Source organism: Chroicocephalus ridibundus, chromosome 2, assembly GCF_963924245.1.
Source record: "Chroicocephalus ridibundus chromosome 2, bChrRid1.1, whole genome shotgun sequence".
Taxonomy (NCBI): Eukaryota; Metazoa; Chordata; class Aves; order Charadriiformes; family Laridae; genus Chroicocephalus; species Chroicocephalus ridibundus.
This window is the reverse complement of record NC_086285.1, coordinates 24,248,723-24,262,580: the sequence shown is the minus strand read 5'-3', so window position 1 is coordinate 24,262,580 and position 13,858 is coordinate 24,248,723. Positions and strand designations below refer to the sequence as shown.

Genomic DNA, 13,858 nt, shown 5'->3' with positions numbered 1-13,858 from the left:
ATAAAACCAAAGTCTCCCTGTTTTGCATGAAAAGAATTTATATAAGCTCAGTAATACTGTAATTTGACGAATAGTCTTGTTTTATCCTGTATGATTAAAACAGAGACAAAAACTAGAAATTAGTGATGATACAAAATGTTTAATTTACATGCAACATTTATGGAACGTCAAGGCAACAAAACATACAGTTTTGGCATTTTTTCAATTTATTTTTGAAAAATGACTAATGTTTAAAACTGAGAAAGACACACACAACTGATTTCCCATGCACAAAATGACACCCCAAAACTCACAGTGGTGTCAGACCACATAAAAGACTTCAGTTAAATGACACATGAATTTCACACCAGTAGCTCCAAGAAAAGAGCCATCAGCGAACATGACTGAAGATCATGATTATACCCCCTCCAAAACTGATGTAGTGGGAGAAGTGTCCAACAGCAAACAAGACCTATTAAATCACTGTACCTTGATGTAGAATATTAAGTTGTGGAATCCATATTCCCTCATTGTATTTGTAGTAAAAATGCATCTCTATTTTACAAATTAGTATTTAATAATGTTCCTCAACTGCCAGGAGAGAACAGGTGCTTAATGTGATAACAAAAAACCCCAGTTACATGCAGTAATGGACATGCTGACAGTGTATGAAAGGATTTGATGGTCAGAGTTTATTACAGAGAAATTAACTGGGTGGGTACACGAGGGCTTGAAAGACAAGGTCTGGTGGATTTTGGTAAGCTGCTTTAAAAAATCTGCATTAAAATGGCATCAGGAGTTGTTTACCCTGCCATGGATGCAGTCACCTCCAGCACCGTGGACCGGAGAGTTGAGGAGATGCACCTTGAACCTCCTCCAGCTAAATCCAACAGTGCGTTACGTTCCAGAGATGCGGAGCCTCATACTTACAAAGGCTGAACGTTTCCTGTAGTTGTCAGTAAAGGTAAGAATGAATCCTCTCTTTCTTTCAAGCCCACCCAAAGATGGCCAGATCACAGTAGTAGTGCCAAGGTACCATTGCAAGAGGCAAATCAACTAAAACCGTACAGAGCGTAGTGACATACTGTAAACATCTAAGAGTAAGCAAGAATTAAAAATCTGTCTTGTATTGCAGCTACTCATGTAAACAATTTATGAAACTTCTTTGGCACAAAAAAGCATTTTCCCTAGCACTTATAAATACAACGTACTTACATGCATTTAAGTTTTGTTTAAAAAGTTACTAATCATACTGATAAGCATTGCCTTGATTAGCAAAATTCATAGATAAAGGATCCATTGTATCTTACAAAGAATTAAGAATATAGTTTGCAATTCAAAAATTAATTTGCAAACTTTGAAACTGTAGGGTATTTTGGAAAGTTATTTCCATTTTAAAAAAGTCTCCTTTTATTTTTTGTATCAGTAATTTAAATCAATGGCAAGTAATTTGAGAAAACTGACTTAAATAAGTTCTGCCATATTACCTAATCAAGAAAAATACCTATTGCACTACTACAGGAATGAGAAAAATCTTTAACATGAGAATACTGTCATTACATTGTCTTTGTTTCCCCTTTTTCCTTGGGATCTTGCCACTAAACCCACAGTCCAAGCTTCCCAAGGCACTAACCCCACCATCCTTAGTCCCCATCTTTTCAGCAAGGCCAACAAACCAAGAAATTTCTCGTATAATGTTTGTTGTTGTTTTTATGATCTCGTATATCTGTAACTCAGGTGACTCAAAAGCATTCAGTGAGTTTCCTCAACATTTACAAATTGCTAAATATGCTCGATTGAGATGATCGACTTACATTTGTTATTCACATGCAACTTCAAGGATTAGTAAGAGTGTTTCAGTGTGACTCTTCAGTGCGATTCAGACATCTCCTAAGTGCCATGATGCTAACAGGAATGCAAAAATCTAACATTGAGTCAACTTGAGAAGAGCTGTTGATAGGTTAAATACGCTATTTGAGGTCCTACGCAACATACACAGATGAAAAGCTGGATTTTTAGGTAAAATATTTGCCTACAAAGACTGGCGCTAAGGCTTCCCTGCCTGTTCTGCAAGAGTTGACAGATATTGAAAGCACTGCAGAGAAGCACTGTGGCTAGAGTAGGGCCAGGCCATTGCAAGGAGAAACAAAGGTCATGGGCAGTTAAGTAGGGGACTGATTTCCAACTTTTTCATTTTAAAAATCAGTCACAGGCATCAGATATATGTCCTGTACCTGACCAAGAGCTTTAAATAATTCAAGACTGAAATAGAAAATTTGAAGAGTCCTCTCGGGGAGAAAAAAAGTTTGAATGAAAACTGACAGAATTTGTGAATTAAACAGGTAACCATGAAAAGAAAAAAATAAACCAGCTTATTTTTAAACTCAGAACTAGCAGTCTTCATTGCAAGTCATTTTATGGGACATAAACCAAATGCATACAACACAAAGCTCTTCTTGCGTGTATCTCAAGATGGTGTTAAGCCTGGACTCGTCATCTCTGTTGTGGGACTTGCAAGATATTCACTTGATTTCAGACTTGTGAGAGATTTGTAGCTTGCTACAGATGTAAGAGAGCCACAAAGACCAAGCAACGATGGAGTGTCTTCCTTCCCTGTTAAGAAAGACAATAATTAAGCTAATAATTCTTACAGCACAAGATGACCTGACCACAAAAATAAAAAAGAGGGAATAGAAAAAACCGTTGCATCTATGCTATTATGAATTACGTATTACTGTGTTAGCACCTGCATACTTCATAAATGCAATTAGGAAGACATAATTTATGCCATACCTTCCCTGTCCAGGTGGTAAGGAGATCCCTACCCTGCGTTAGAGGCTGGGCTGGAGTCAGTCTCCTGCAGAGGGAGACCCAGAGGTTCCACCGACTGCACGGTGGACTGAAGTTATTAATTCAAGCACTGGTTTTATGCCTGGACGCGTTCCTGTGCAACCTGCTCTAGGTGACCGTGCTCTGGCAGGTGGGTTGGAGGGGACGATCTCCAGAGGTCCCTTCCAGCCCCGACCATTCTGTGATTCTGAGAGTGCATTATATATAAAGGGAAGTGACGTTCCTAATGCAACATTAGTACCAGAGATCTAATTTTACATCTCTCGGAAAGGAGTAGAATTAACTGGAATCAGGATATATTTCTTTAAAAATAAGCATGTTTTGTTTTTTAAACCTTGCTAATTTGAAATGCATTAGGCTCCAACCACTGGAAATAAGCCCTGCGTATCTGCCCTGGCATCCAAAGACACTTCACAGTTAATAGGAAACATACGTACAAGTACCAGACTGCATTGGACAATTTCTCTACTTATTTTATGTCTTCCCTTCTCAGAATACCTGTTCAAATCACTTTGTGCGAACTCCGCTAATAAATTACATTATAAAGAACCTGATCTACCAGCATGTCCCTATTTCATCCTCCTGGCTCACCTGCAGAATAGAAAAGATGCCTTAAACTAGAGATTAAAATGAACTTAAAAAGGTCACACAGGCACAAGATTTTATCAATAAGCCAGTCTACCAGATTTTTTTTAAATCACATCTATAAAGTAGCATTTCTTAAAATTGTGTCTCCTGTTCCTGACAGAAAAGTTTTATTCTCATGAAAAGGATGTAATAAAAAAAACCCCAACCCCAAACTGCGCCATGCACAACAATAATTATGGAAAAAAAAAAGTGACACGTAGTTCTCTTGCGTCACTTATGGTTCTTATTAGCAGTTTCCAGTAGATTTTAGGTCTTACCTCTATTGAGCTTTTTTTAAGTGACTGAATGGCTTTCCCTAAAGAATGAACTAGATCAGCTCTTCTAGAAAGTCCTCACTTTCAGAAAAGTCGTGATTCCCATTAAAAATACCCTTTAAAGCCTACATTCAATTTGAGGACACGAAGAGCAGTGTAACACTATTTAGGCACAGCCCTCAATTTCAACAAATGTGAACTAAAAATCCGACCACATCAGATGAGCGGGCTTAATAGTAACGTGAAAGTTTACTACTTCCAATCTTTTAATTAAAACTGCCATGCTGAGAGTTAGACCAGAGGTATTTTAACAGCAGAATCACATGCCGTGTCTTACAAAATTATATTATAGCTTAGGTACTGATGAACCTCACTAATTTAGAAGTGAGATGTTGTGTGACCTTTAAAGACAGAGTGTTGAAATCAAAACCTAAACTATTATTGTCAGCGGTTTTCCCACACTTTAATTTACAAAAGATAAAACAAAGCATAAATTCAAACGATTAATATTGCAAAAAAAAAGTTGAAAGCACAAGAACTCTTCATAATATCCATGCTCATTCTATTTCACTTGCTCTAAGCTAACTTGAAATAATTTAGATTTTAAGACTGGTTACAGTTTTAGAAGAAGTTCTGAATTTTACATCCTTAATATTTTAAAAACAAGAAATTTTACAGTTATAAACTACTAAGGCTCTGTATTGTCAAGTCTATTTAAAGTTAACATTTCATGAGATACAAAAAGGATTTTTTTTATAGCAATTTATGTTCTGTACCCCAAATACTTCTATTTCAGAAGTCTTCCAGCATTTTTCTGCTTTTCACACTTGCCCACAAGATGGAGCAGCTAAACTTTGCTAGGCGTACAGATTTTGAAAGGGGGGGGTGTCTATTACATGTATATATTAGCACGGTTCGTATCATCTTGCTCTCTCTCTCTAGTAATAGAAACACTGTCAGGCTGCATCTCCACACATAAACGTTGAACGCAAGATGTAAGAATGACAGTGGTCGTTGCAAATCCAGTCCCTTTAATCCTTCTTTTAAGAAACAAAAAAGGAAACTTAAGGAACTCAAAAGATTTTAGTTAATTATATCAGAAAGATGACAGAAGATCCTCCTTGTAGCTGAGCTGTCTCTGGTTCTATGATGGAGAAGGAAGATAAGCAACAAATTTGAAGCTTAGCTTTAAATACAGCACAAAGTCTTATAATTATTGGGGGGTGGGGTGGGCGTCTTCATAAATCCAAACTTATTTGAAGTATAGTCCTTAGGGAAACTGAAACAATTTGCATAACAATGAAAAAATATGCTCTTCAACGCGTATTTTGTTCACACTGAAATTTCATCCCACAGGGACTGAAGATCAGAGCTAGGAAGAATAAAATAAAATGAAGTCACTAGACTGGCTCTGTACCTTCGTTTAACAAGTTCATTCCATCCTGCTTCCCATCCTGCGAGTGACCTGGGTCCAGAGAGGACTGGGAAAGACTAACTTCTGCGGAAAGCTGGTCCAGACTTTGAAAACTTTTCCTGCAAAGCAAGCAACCCATTTAAAGATTTAACTAGATGCTTCAATTATCCTTAAAAAGTTTTCTAAAAAACCTCCCAAATCTAGGCAGTTAATCTTTCTTCTCTTAAACGCTCTCTTTTTTTGTTTCTTTGTTTCCTAAAACAGTTTTTTCCTAAAGCAATGATTTCCTCCCCCCCCGTCACAAATTAATCCAAAGGAAGGAAACTTTTATGGTAAACAAAAGAAATTGATCTTTTTTCTGCCAGCTGATCCTTGTACATTGTAATAGGCAATTCCAATAGGACACATTTGAGAGTATGTTAAGGGAAATGTATAATTTTTAGTTTTACTGTTCCTCTAAAGGTGAAGAAAAATAAATATTCAACTTACTCATCCCATTGTTGATTGTGCTTTCTATAGAGCAGAGTGTCCAAGGCAACAGCATTGACATCCAGAGCTCCTGGGGAAGGCCACTGATTGGTGAGGTGAGTAGTTAATTCTTGTCTTGATCTCAAGTCGTTATTCTTTAGCACAGTCCTGTGAATACAAAACGCAGTAAATCTCAGTCTATTAAATGCAATTCCTTAAGGTACAGAAAGAAAAACAGGACAAATAGTCCTGACCAAGTTGATACTTCGAGTGGTCAAGAGGTTGGAATTTTCATAAAACTGTTCATCGTAAACTGTTCATTTTTCCCCAGGGGAAGCAACTTAGAAACCTGTTGAGGTGTATTTAGGAACAGCAAAAAGTTGAAGTTAGAATCTTTCTGCAAAAGCAATAAAAAGGCAGCTGCACGCTAATGATTTTTTCTGCCAACATGATGGTAATTTACAGGCCGACTATGGGAATGTGATGTCCTTCCCTCACCAATTTTTTTTTTCCCCAGTTTGAACACACCGCCCTTTCCTCAATACTTCTGCAGAATGAATTAAAAACCAGACATGTTAATTCCATTAACATGGAATAAAAATACAACACATAGTTATTCTGTTTTCTACCCCCTTACAGTTTCTACTAATTTATGTTTTTAAATTACAGAAAACGTGTTAACATGTTCAAAGTGGTTTTGCCTCATATTCCCATGAAACAGACCGGTTTTCTAAAATTCTGGAAACGAGGAAGCTAATATGCCGATATTGGAAATCATCTGCCAAAAGTCCTACAGAAATAAGGAAAGTACGTGGTTCTTCAGGCTCCAAGACAAGATCAGCCTTTTTCCAATGGTACAAGGCAACCTCCAACCGACCCTCATACTGCTGTAGAGTAACTCTAGAAACAGAAGTAATATTGCTTGCTAACCCCTAAATCCTCCAATCCACTAAATACTAGGCAATAGTAAAATGCTGCTTTACAACAAGTCTGACTACCTCTGGCTTGAAGCGAATAGCTAATGTCACGTATCTCCACGCTGAATGTACTCAGGAGTTCAAAGCCAAATGCCATGTTGTTATCTGAAATGCCAAACTGCACAGCAAATTCAATACCTATTCATGGTACACATACATTTATGTGAATTCACAAATAACATTGTCAACGGGTCTATTTTTACAGTGCGGTTTTTATTCTGGTGGTAACTGTTTAGTCAAGTACCTCAGTACGGGCACATAACACCACCCAAAGGGCCCAAATTTCCCATAAAACAAGGTAAGACAATAGTGAGTTCAGTAAGGAATTTTTAGTAGCCGAGTTTCAGAGAGGAGACAGATGTACAGCAATTTTGCAAGAGAAGGTGATGAAGCACCACAGTGAACAAAACTTTTTGTTCAAGAAACTTTTCTCAAGATGACGAATTTCCCCAGTGTTCATGCAAGTAAAAAAAAAAAATCAAAAAAAAAAAATCAACTTTTCGCCCCCCTCACCCTCCTCAATAAGGGGTCTGTAAGAATAACCACTTTGATAACCCAAAGCTCTCAAGAATTTCAAATATCTTGTATGGCATTCACTCCTCCATGCAATTCCCCTAATGCCAGGGGGTATGCGGGGCATTAAACAGGTCTGTGAAAGGCTTGTTGATTTGAGGAAACTGAAACACTGACCTGGCAAATTCTTGTGAGGTTTGCCAGCTACACTACATCGCTGCCTTATTCAGAAGGACAAGTTTTGTAACTTCTACTAAGAAGTATTAACAACTACTAAGAAGTATCTAGCAACTACTTTCTACTAAGAAGTATTAGCAACTATGCACACGGTAACTAAGTGCAAATTCATACCCATCTGACCCGTACGTGTAAATGCCCATGTGGACAACTCCTGTACGTTATCGCCACACGACTCAGCAGCAGGGCTAAATAAACACGCTGAGCAAAGACGACAAAACCACACAGCTACAGGCAAGTTGCTAATAGTGGAATTTTGGCATTTTACGTAGGTTTCGATACTGAGGTTTTTCCCACAAATCTTTACACTATAGTAACCTGAAATTTCACCCTTTGTATGGATAAAGTAATTCTGAAACAAAGCCTAACCAAACTGCTGCCAGGATTTTAGCATAACAACATTTAAAGACAGTTCCAGTAGATCAGTACTTTAACCACTTCAGCATGCTCAGGAAGAAAAAAAACAGGCATCAAGTAGGATACAAAAGTAACTATTCCCCTCTTAAAACTCTTCCGCTTTTATTTTGAATCTTTAAAAATACGTAAAAATAATTTTGAATATATGAAATCGGTCCAAACACAGTATTCAGTATATATAAAATAGTAGTATAGAGAACAGGAAATTAGACAAAATATTTATAGCAGGTACTGGTAGCTACCACCTGTTTTTTGACTTTGTAGATTATTTGGCTGTTTGCTCTCTTGCCGCCATTTCTGAAGTATCATGAGATTCCACTGCAGCAAAGACTTATTAAAAGCACTGCTTGCAAACAGCAATTCTCTCAAGGTATAAAAAAAGGCAGTATCAAATTATGCATATTTACCAGACTTATCTTAAGAGTCAAAGTATTAAACTTTTAAACTAAGAATCATGGAATCATTTAGGATGGAGAAGACCCTTAAAATCATTGAGTCCAACTGTGAACCTAACACTGCCAAGTCCACCGCTAAACCATGTGCCTAAGAGCCATGTCTACACACCATCCATCATCCCGAAACTCTTAATCACCATGAGGCAAAAGTGATCCTCATACAAATATTTAAAAACAGTGAGAGGAAAAGAAATGGAGACAAAAGCCTTTACTATAGAAAAGAGTTAAAAGGGAAGGAAACAGGATCAAGTTTTAATGACAAAAGCATACAAATTTCAAAACGCTCAATGTGAAAAAATACTGCACAAGATTATTGAATGCTGTCCTACTCTTGATAGACAAGAGGAGCTCTTTCTAGAAGTTAAGAGCTCTCAAAAGACAACAATTTATTTTATCCAAGGCAAACTGAATTTCTACAGTAGCACTTTTGTTCCTCAGAATGCAAACACTGTCACCAGTGCTGGCCAAATCCAGGCTGCGATACTGCACGGTCTGAAGTAGGACTTTTCTTAATGATCACAATGAGTGCAATGAAGATTACGAGCTTTCCTCTATACCTTTACTGTCAGGCTGTTTAACCAAAAGAAGAATATTGCTATTAAAACTTATTTATCTGCTGGTATAGCAAAATAAGTTTGGCATATAAAAGCTTTCATAGGAAAAATTAGAATAAAGTCTTCATAGAGCAAAAATAAGAAATGAAGAATTGGTAGATAGGTACAAATGGCAAATAGGGGTGTTTGTGACATTTACAAGTTTCACAAAATATTCAAGAATAAAATGTAAAATTAGTATTTTCTGTTATTTAAACACACATAGAAAAAAGGAACTACTGAAGTCTTTGGGCCTTGACTAGGAAATATTTCAAAAGTGTTACCAAAAGTTCATATAAAAATAATGTAATGTCATATATAAGCTTCTGTATAAAATGCTGGTCTGTAGTAAAACATACTGAACTGGAATGGCCTACGTACAAACAGATTCTATTCTATTGCTTCCGTTCCCGAGAACAAACCGCTGGTGAGAAAAACCAATTAAAAACCAGAATGACCTGAATGCCTGCAGACCAAGACTCAAAGCCTAGACTTTATGAAGGATATGACCACATGACTTCTAAGCATAATACATCATAACACTGAAGATCACAAGTATGCAGTTCTATTTTTAATTAAAATTCAATAAAATATTGTTCTATTGGTTTTGTAGCGGTGAGGATTTAAGGATGATGCAAGATAAGGTTTTAGACAACATGTTAAGTCACTTAATACAGGAGTAAAAGCAAGGACATTTCAAAAAGGGAAGAGAGAGACAAAAGGGTTTACTATAGAGAGAAGTTAAGAAAGAAGGGAATATGATCAAGTTTGAGTGAAAACAAGCAAACCAGTATATACAACAAGCTGTTAACTACTTTTCTTCACACTGGAAATATAAAACTTGAAAGCCAAAAAGAAGATAAAACCAATGGCTTCCAAAGGTAACAATCTCAGAAAGATAGTTGGTACACAGAGAATACAGTGGATCTTATTAAGAGATTGTATGATTATTTTTTGAATGAAAGAAAGGCAGCGTGTGAGATCTGGCTGAAGAGGGTATCCTGGACTAACACAGTGAGACTGCGGGGTGCAGGAAGTTTTGTGTAGAGTAGGGAGAATATGTAAGAATTTATTATGTGAGCAGAGGGGTTACACTGATTTATGGTACATCACTTAATCTAGGCACGAAAAAATTCTTCGTTGTCTGAAAGCCTGTGAACTTTTTCTGCCCATCCACAAACTGGTATGTTCTCTACGTACAATCATTTAAAGTTCTCAGAAACATTACAAAAAGCCAGAAATACTGAAGAGATGGCAGGCAGAGAGAGACTATTTCTAATTCCTTTGGAAGTAATTGTTGAATTGCTATTTCCATACTGATAAATGAGGCAAACCCAGCAAAACGCTTGTTGGGATTTATTACAGGAGATAGGCGTTTGTAATGCTGGAGACAGGATATATTTAAAAAAAAAATGCTTTTAAAATTATCGAATATATTTTGCATTACTTCACGGCACAGATTTTTCCATACACACATATGTAAGAGAAGTCTCATTATGTTGGCCCAGGATACCCTGTTTAAGTTATGACATTTAAATTGTAGTGCATTTTTTTTAACGTCTAATGAAAGAAAAACTCCGTACAGATTCAAAATACTACTGCAACTAGTAACTTGCTAGGGACAACAAGCAGCAAAGGAGAAGAGAACGTAATCTTAATACTAGAGCACCTCATTCTCATTAAAGCTAACAAATACTTGGCTTACATTTATATTTTTTTGTTCTCTACGTCAGAAACTGCTATTTAAATTAAGCTCCTCTTAGAACACGAAGAAAAGTATTCAGTAAAAACATCCTGCTAATGAATTCCTGCCCACTACAAAAAAATACTGATGATTCATTAACTAATCAATACTAACATACTCCCAAGACAGGAATAAGTGTCTGCCTGAAGTGCAGATACGCATACGCTCCCGCCAGGCCTGTAAATTTACTTACTTTTATTCAAGAATAACAGCAACAGAGTATTAACATCAGGTTTATACAGCTATTCCCAGAAACGCCTCTGCATGCTTTTGACTTTCAGTCCTTTAATTGTGTATTTAGAAAGTAGGGAAAAGTGAGATCAGTGAAGTCTTCCCATGAACATCCTTCTCCACTAGTGTTTACTGGCCCTGTCTTTGTCAGGTACTCTCAAGAATATTTACTTGCTGATTTCCTCAACGTTTATTGTTTTATTTGAGATGTTTATTTCCTGATTTATTATTTTGAGATTATTTACTACGCACAAGCAGACTATCATAATGTATGGATCACATATAATAATAAAATGCAATTGACAAACTGCTGCTCATTCCCATCCCTGCTCCAGCGCACGCTGCCCTTTCAGTTGTTCTGGTACAATCACGTGAGAGCCCCTCAGAAAATGGATCATCGAAGTGGTCAATTTTTTTATTTTTTTAAAGAAGCTTTCTTTAAAAATAAATAAATTAATTAATTCATAACTTAACCTGACAAACCTGTTTGGACTAGCATCACTTTTGGCAGCGCAGCTACCTCTCAAAAGGATAAGAAATTAGTCCTTTGAATTAACACATCTAAGAATTCTGCATCTTGAAACTGTGACCTGCCTCGATTCGCTCATTCATAGGGCAGAGGGGCACGAAAGACAGCACATACGTGAGGCTGCTGCACGCAAAATGGAAATTATATAGAAAGTTTAGTCCAAGGTAACATAGAAAAGCCTTATCTTTGTAACCACATAAAATTCCTGGTCTCACTTCAGCTAGACTGGATTTCCACTTTCCCCTGGATCAAATCCATATTCACGCCATTGGAAGCCTATTCTGAAAGACCCATTTACACAGATTTGTTTGTTTAATAGACAAAGAGTTAGTTTTGTTTCCAATTATACCTATGAAAAACCAGTAATTTCTTACCTGCAAGTTTAATTTCTCCAAATCCAGAAAATGCCAGTCCAGTTGGCAATTTGCCCTCCTACCAGCAGATGAAGACAGGAAATAAACCAAACAGACTAATTCCCTAAGAAAGGGAATTATATCAGATGAGTGCTCCAGTTCAAGAACTACCTGAGTAGTGAAAAGTAAAAGTGAAAATAAAAGCTTAAAAAAAAAATAAAAACATTTGAATAAGAAAGAACAAGCTTTAAAAACCTTTATTTAGGACAAGAAATATGGAATGCAAACTGAAATTGACAGCATACATGAATATAACTAAAATCTGTAAGAGCAACTCTAAAATAAAAGGGAACTCTCAAATTGTCAGTACGTAGCAAGAGTGAGCTGTCTGGACTGGTATGTTATTGGACTTTGAGAAATTAGATCAGCAGGTACGAAAATGAGTTACTTACCAGTAGGTTTTGATGCTGCAATATATCACCTCTCTCAGGGTTGTGCACTGTGCACAGACACAGTATTCCCCAAATTAGATGCCAGAGCAGTTAGATCCCAGCAGACTTTCTAATGGCAGTGGCTGTAGCGAAAAAAAGCAGGCATGTCCTACCACACCACGTTTTCTTACTCTTTGTGGGCAACAGATCTTCATGTGTAACAGCAATGGTACTAGTTGTGCCACAGAACAGATCCCCTTGAAGCTTCTTCAGCAAGCAATCTTTTCAGTCCTCCTTTATTATCTCCTGGAGATCTTGAAATGTATCCTCCAGTAATAAAATTACTGTCATCGATTTTATACAGCCTTTGATCTCCTTGACCTTTGGAGTAACTTGGAAAGCTTATATCGGCAGAAATACCGGCAGCTTGACTCTTGAGTTCTAGCCTAATTACAGTGGAGATTTTATTTCACAATACAGACATCCAGACTGCATCAAAACACACCACAATATGTTAACTTTGCGTGTGCTCATTAAAATGTTACTGCAGCACGTGATGGACACTCTTCATGTCCTTGGACAAACAACCGGGCCTGATTCCTTTGGAGGAAGACAGCAGGCAGAACACAACCAGTTTCCCCAGCTAGTGGGTCTTGACTGAAAATATGAAACATACTGAACTTGACTAGCAACCAAACTATTCTAAAAGTAAAGAGCAGCTTTTAATTCTGTTCTTCAAGTATCAGATCCTTTCTGCTGCAAAATGGAGAACTCTTAGCAAACAGCTTTTTTTGACACATTATCAAATTTGCCTTTAGTAAGTACGTTCTCAAACACAGCTTGTCATTCAAGGCATTTTTTTTCTATGTCAGTCATGTAAATACAAATTATCTGTCTACAGCTGAACTCCTTTTAAAAGAACATTTCTATGGGGGAGAGATGGGGTGAAGATAAATCAAGATCTTCCTTCAGAACAGATCAGGAAAACTTCCCCGAAACCAGTGGTCTTCTCCATAATTTTTTGCCATTTTACTATGCTTCCCTTGGATTCAGTAAAAACAGCAGTATGAACCGCAAAGTGGTTGGGTAAACTTTGGGTTGAAGAACAACCACTTTTTTAAACCTCCACTCACATATTAAACCAGCAAGAGTTTCAGCAGAGATATCCGACATTATAACTGTAAGGTAACTGTAAGAGGGATCTTCTATATATGCTAGTTTTGGCAAATACTTGTCTATAAGCCTCCTTCAGAATGCCATGTTTCTAACTACAAAATAGCAAATATACGAATGTTGACTTACTTTGAAGGATAGTAGACCATGTTCATTAAAAAAAAAAAGGCAAGAAAGTAAAAAAAAAAAAAAAAAAAGCGGCAAGCCATGAGTAATGTAAGTTCTTCCTGGTAGTTGAATCAGAATTAATACAAGTACCAAACTATGCAAACAGTAAGACAGAGCTTCAAAGCCTAAGGCAATTGCAGAACAAAAAAAAAAATGCAGGATGAAAATCTGATCCAAGGGGAGAGGTGGGGGAAAAGGGGGGGACGGGGGATGACACGACCCAAAAAACCCTCCACACCACACACAGAAAAAAGAAGAGCAGAAATGGAGAACTGGGGAGGAAAAACAGGCAGCAAATAAAAATCTTTGCCAAGTGTAATTTGTAATAAGAAAATACTGAAAATTTTATCACGTTAAGTGGTTGCATAAGAATATCTCAATGACAAACAGAAAAAGCATCAATTCAAATCTCAACCACTTGCTA

The 13,858-nt window shown here is 37.0% G+C and overlaps 1 protein-coding gene across 1 annotated transcript in view; it reads right to left on the bottom strand.

The window, feature by feature from the left end:
* Nucleotides 1–217: 217 nt before the first annotated feature.
* The window catches only part of RUNDC3B (RUN domain containing 3B), a 55,746-nt gene continuing 42,105 nt past the window's right edge, over nt 218–13,858 (bottom strand). Inside the window, exons 9-11 of the mRNA XM_063324779.1 lie at nt 5,635–5,781; nt 5,149–5,264; nt 218–2,592 (exon numbers count right to left, since the gene is read on the bottom strand). Of these exons, the coding sequence (XP_063180849.1) occupies nt 2,447–2,592; nt 5,149–5,264; nt 5,635–5,781 (409 nt within the window). The 3' untranslated portion in view covers nt 218–2,446. The remainder of the gene's footprint in view (nt 2,593–5,148; nt 5,265–5,634; nt 5,782–13,858) is intronic.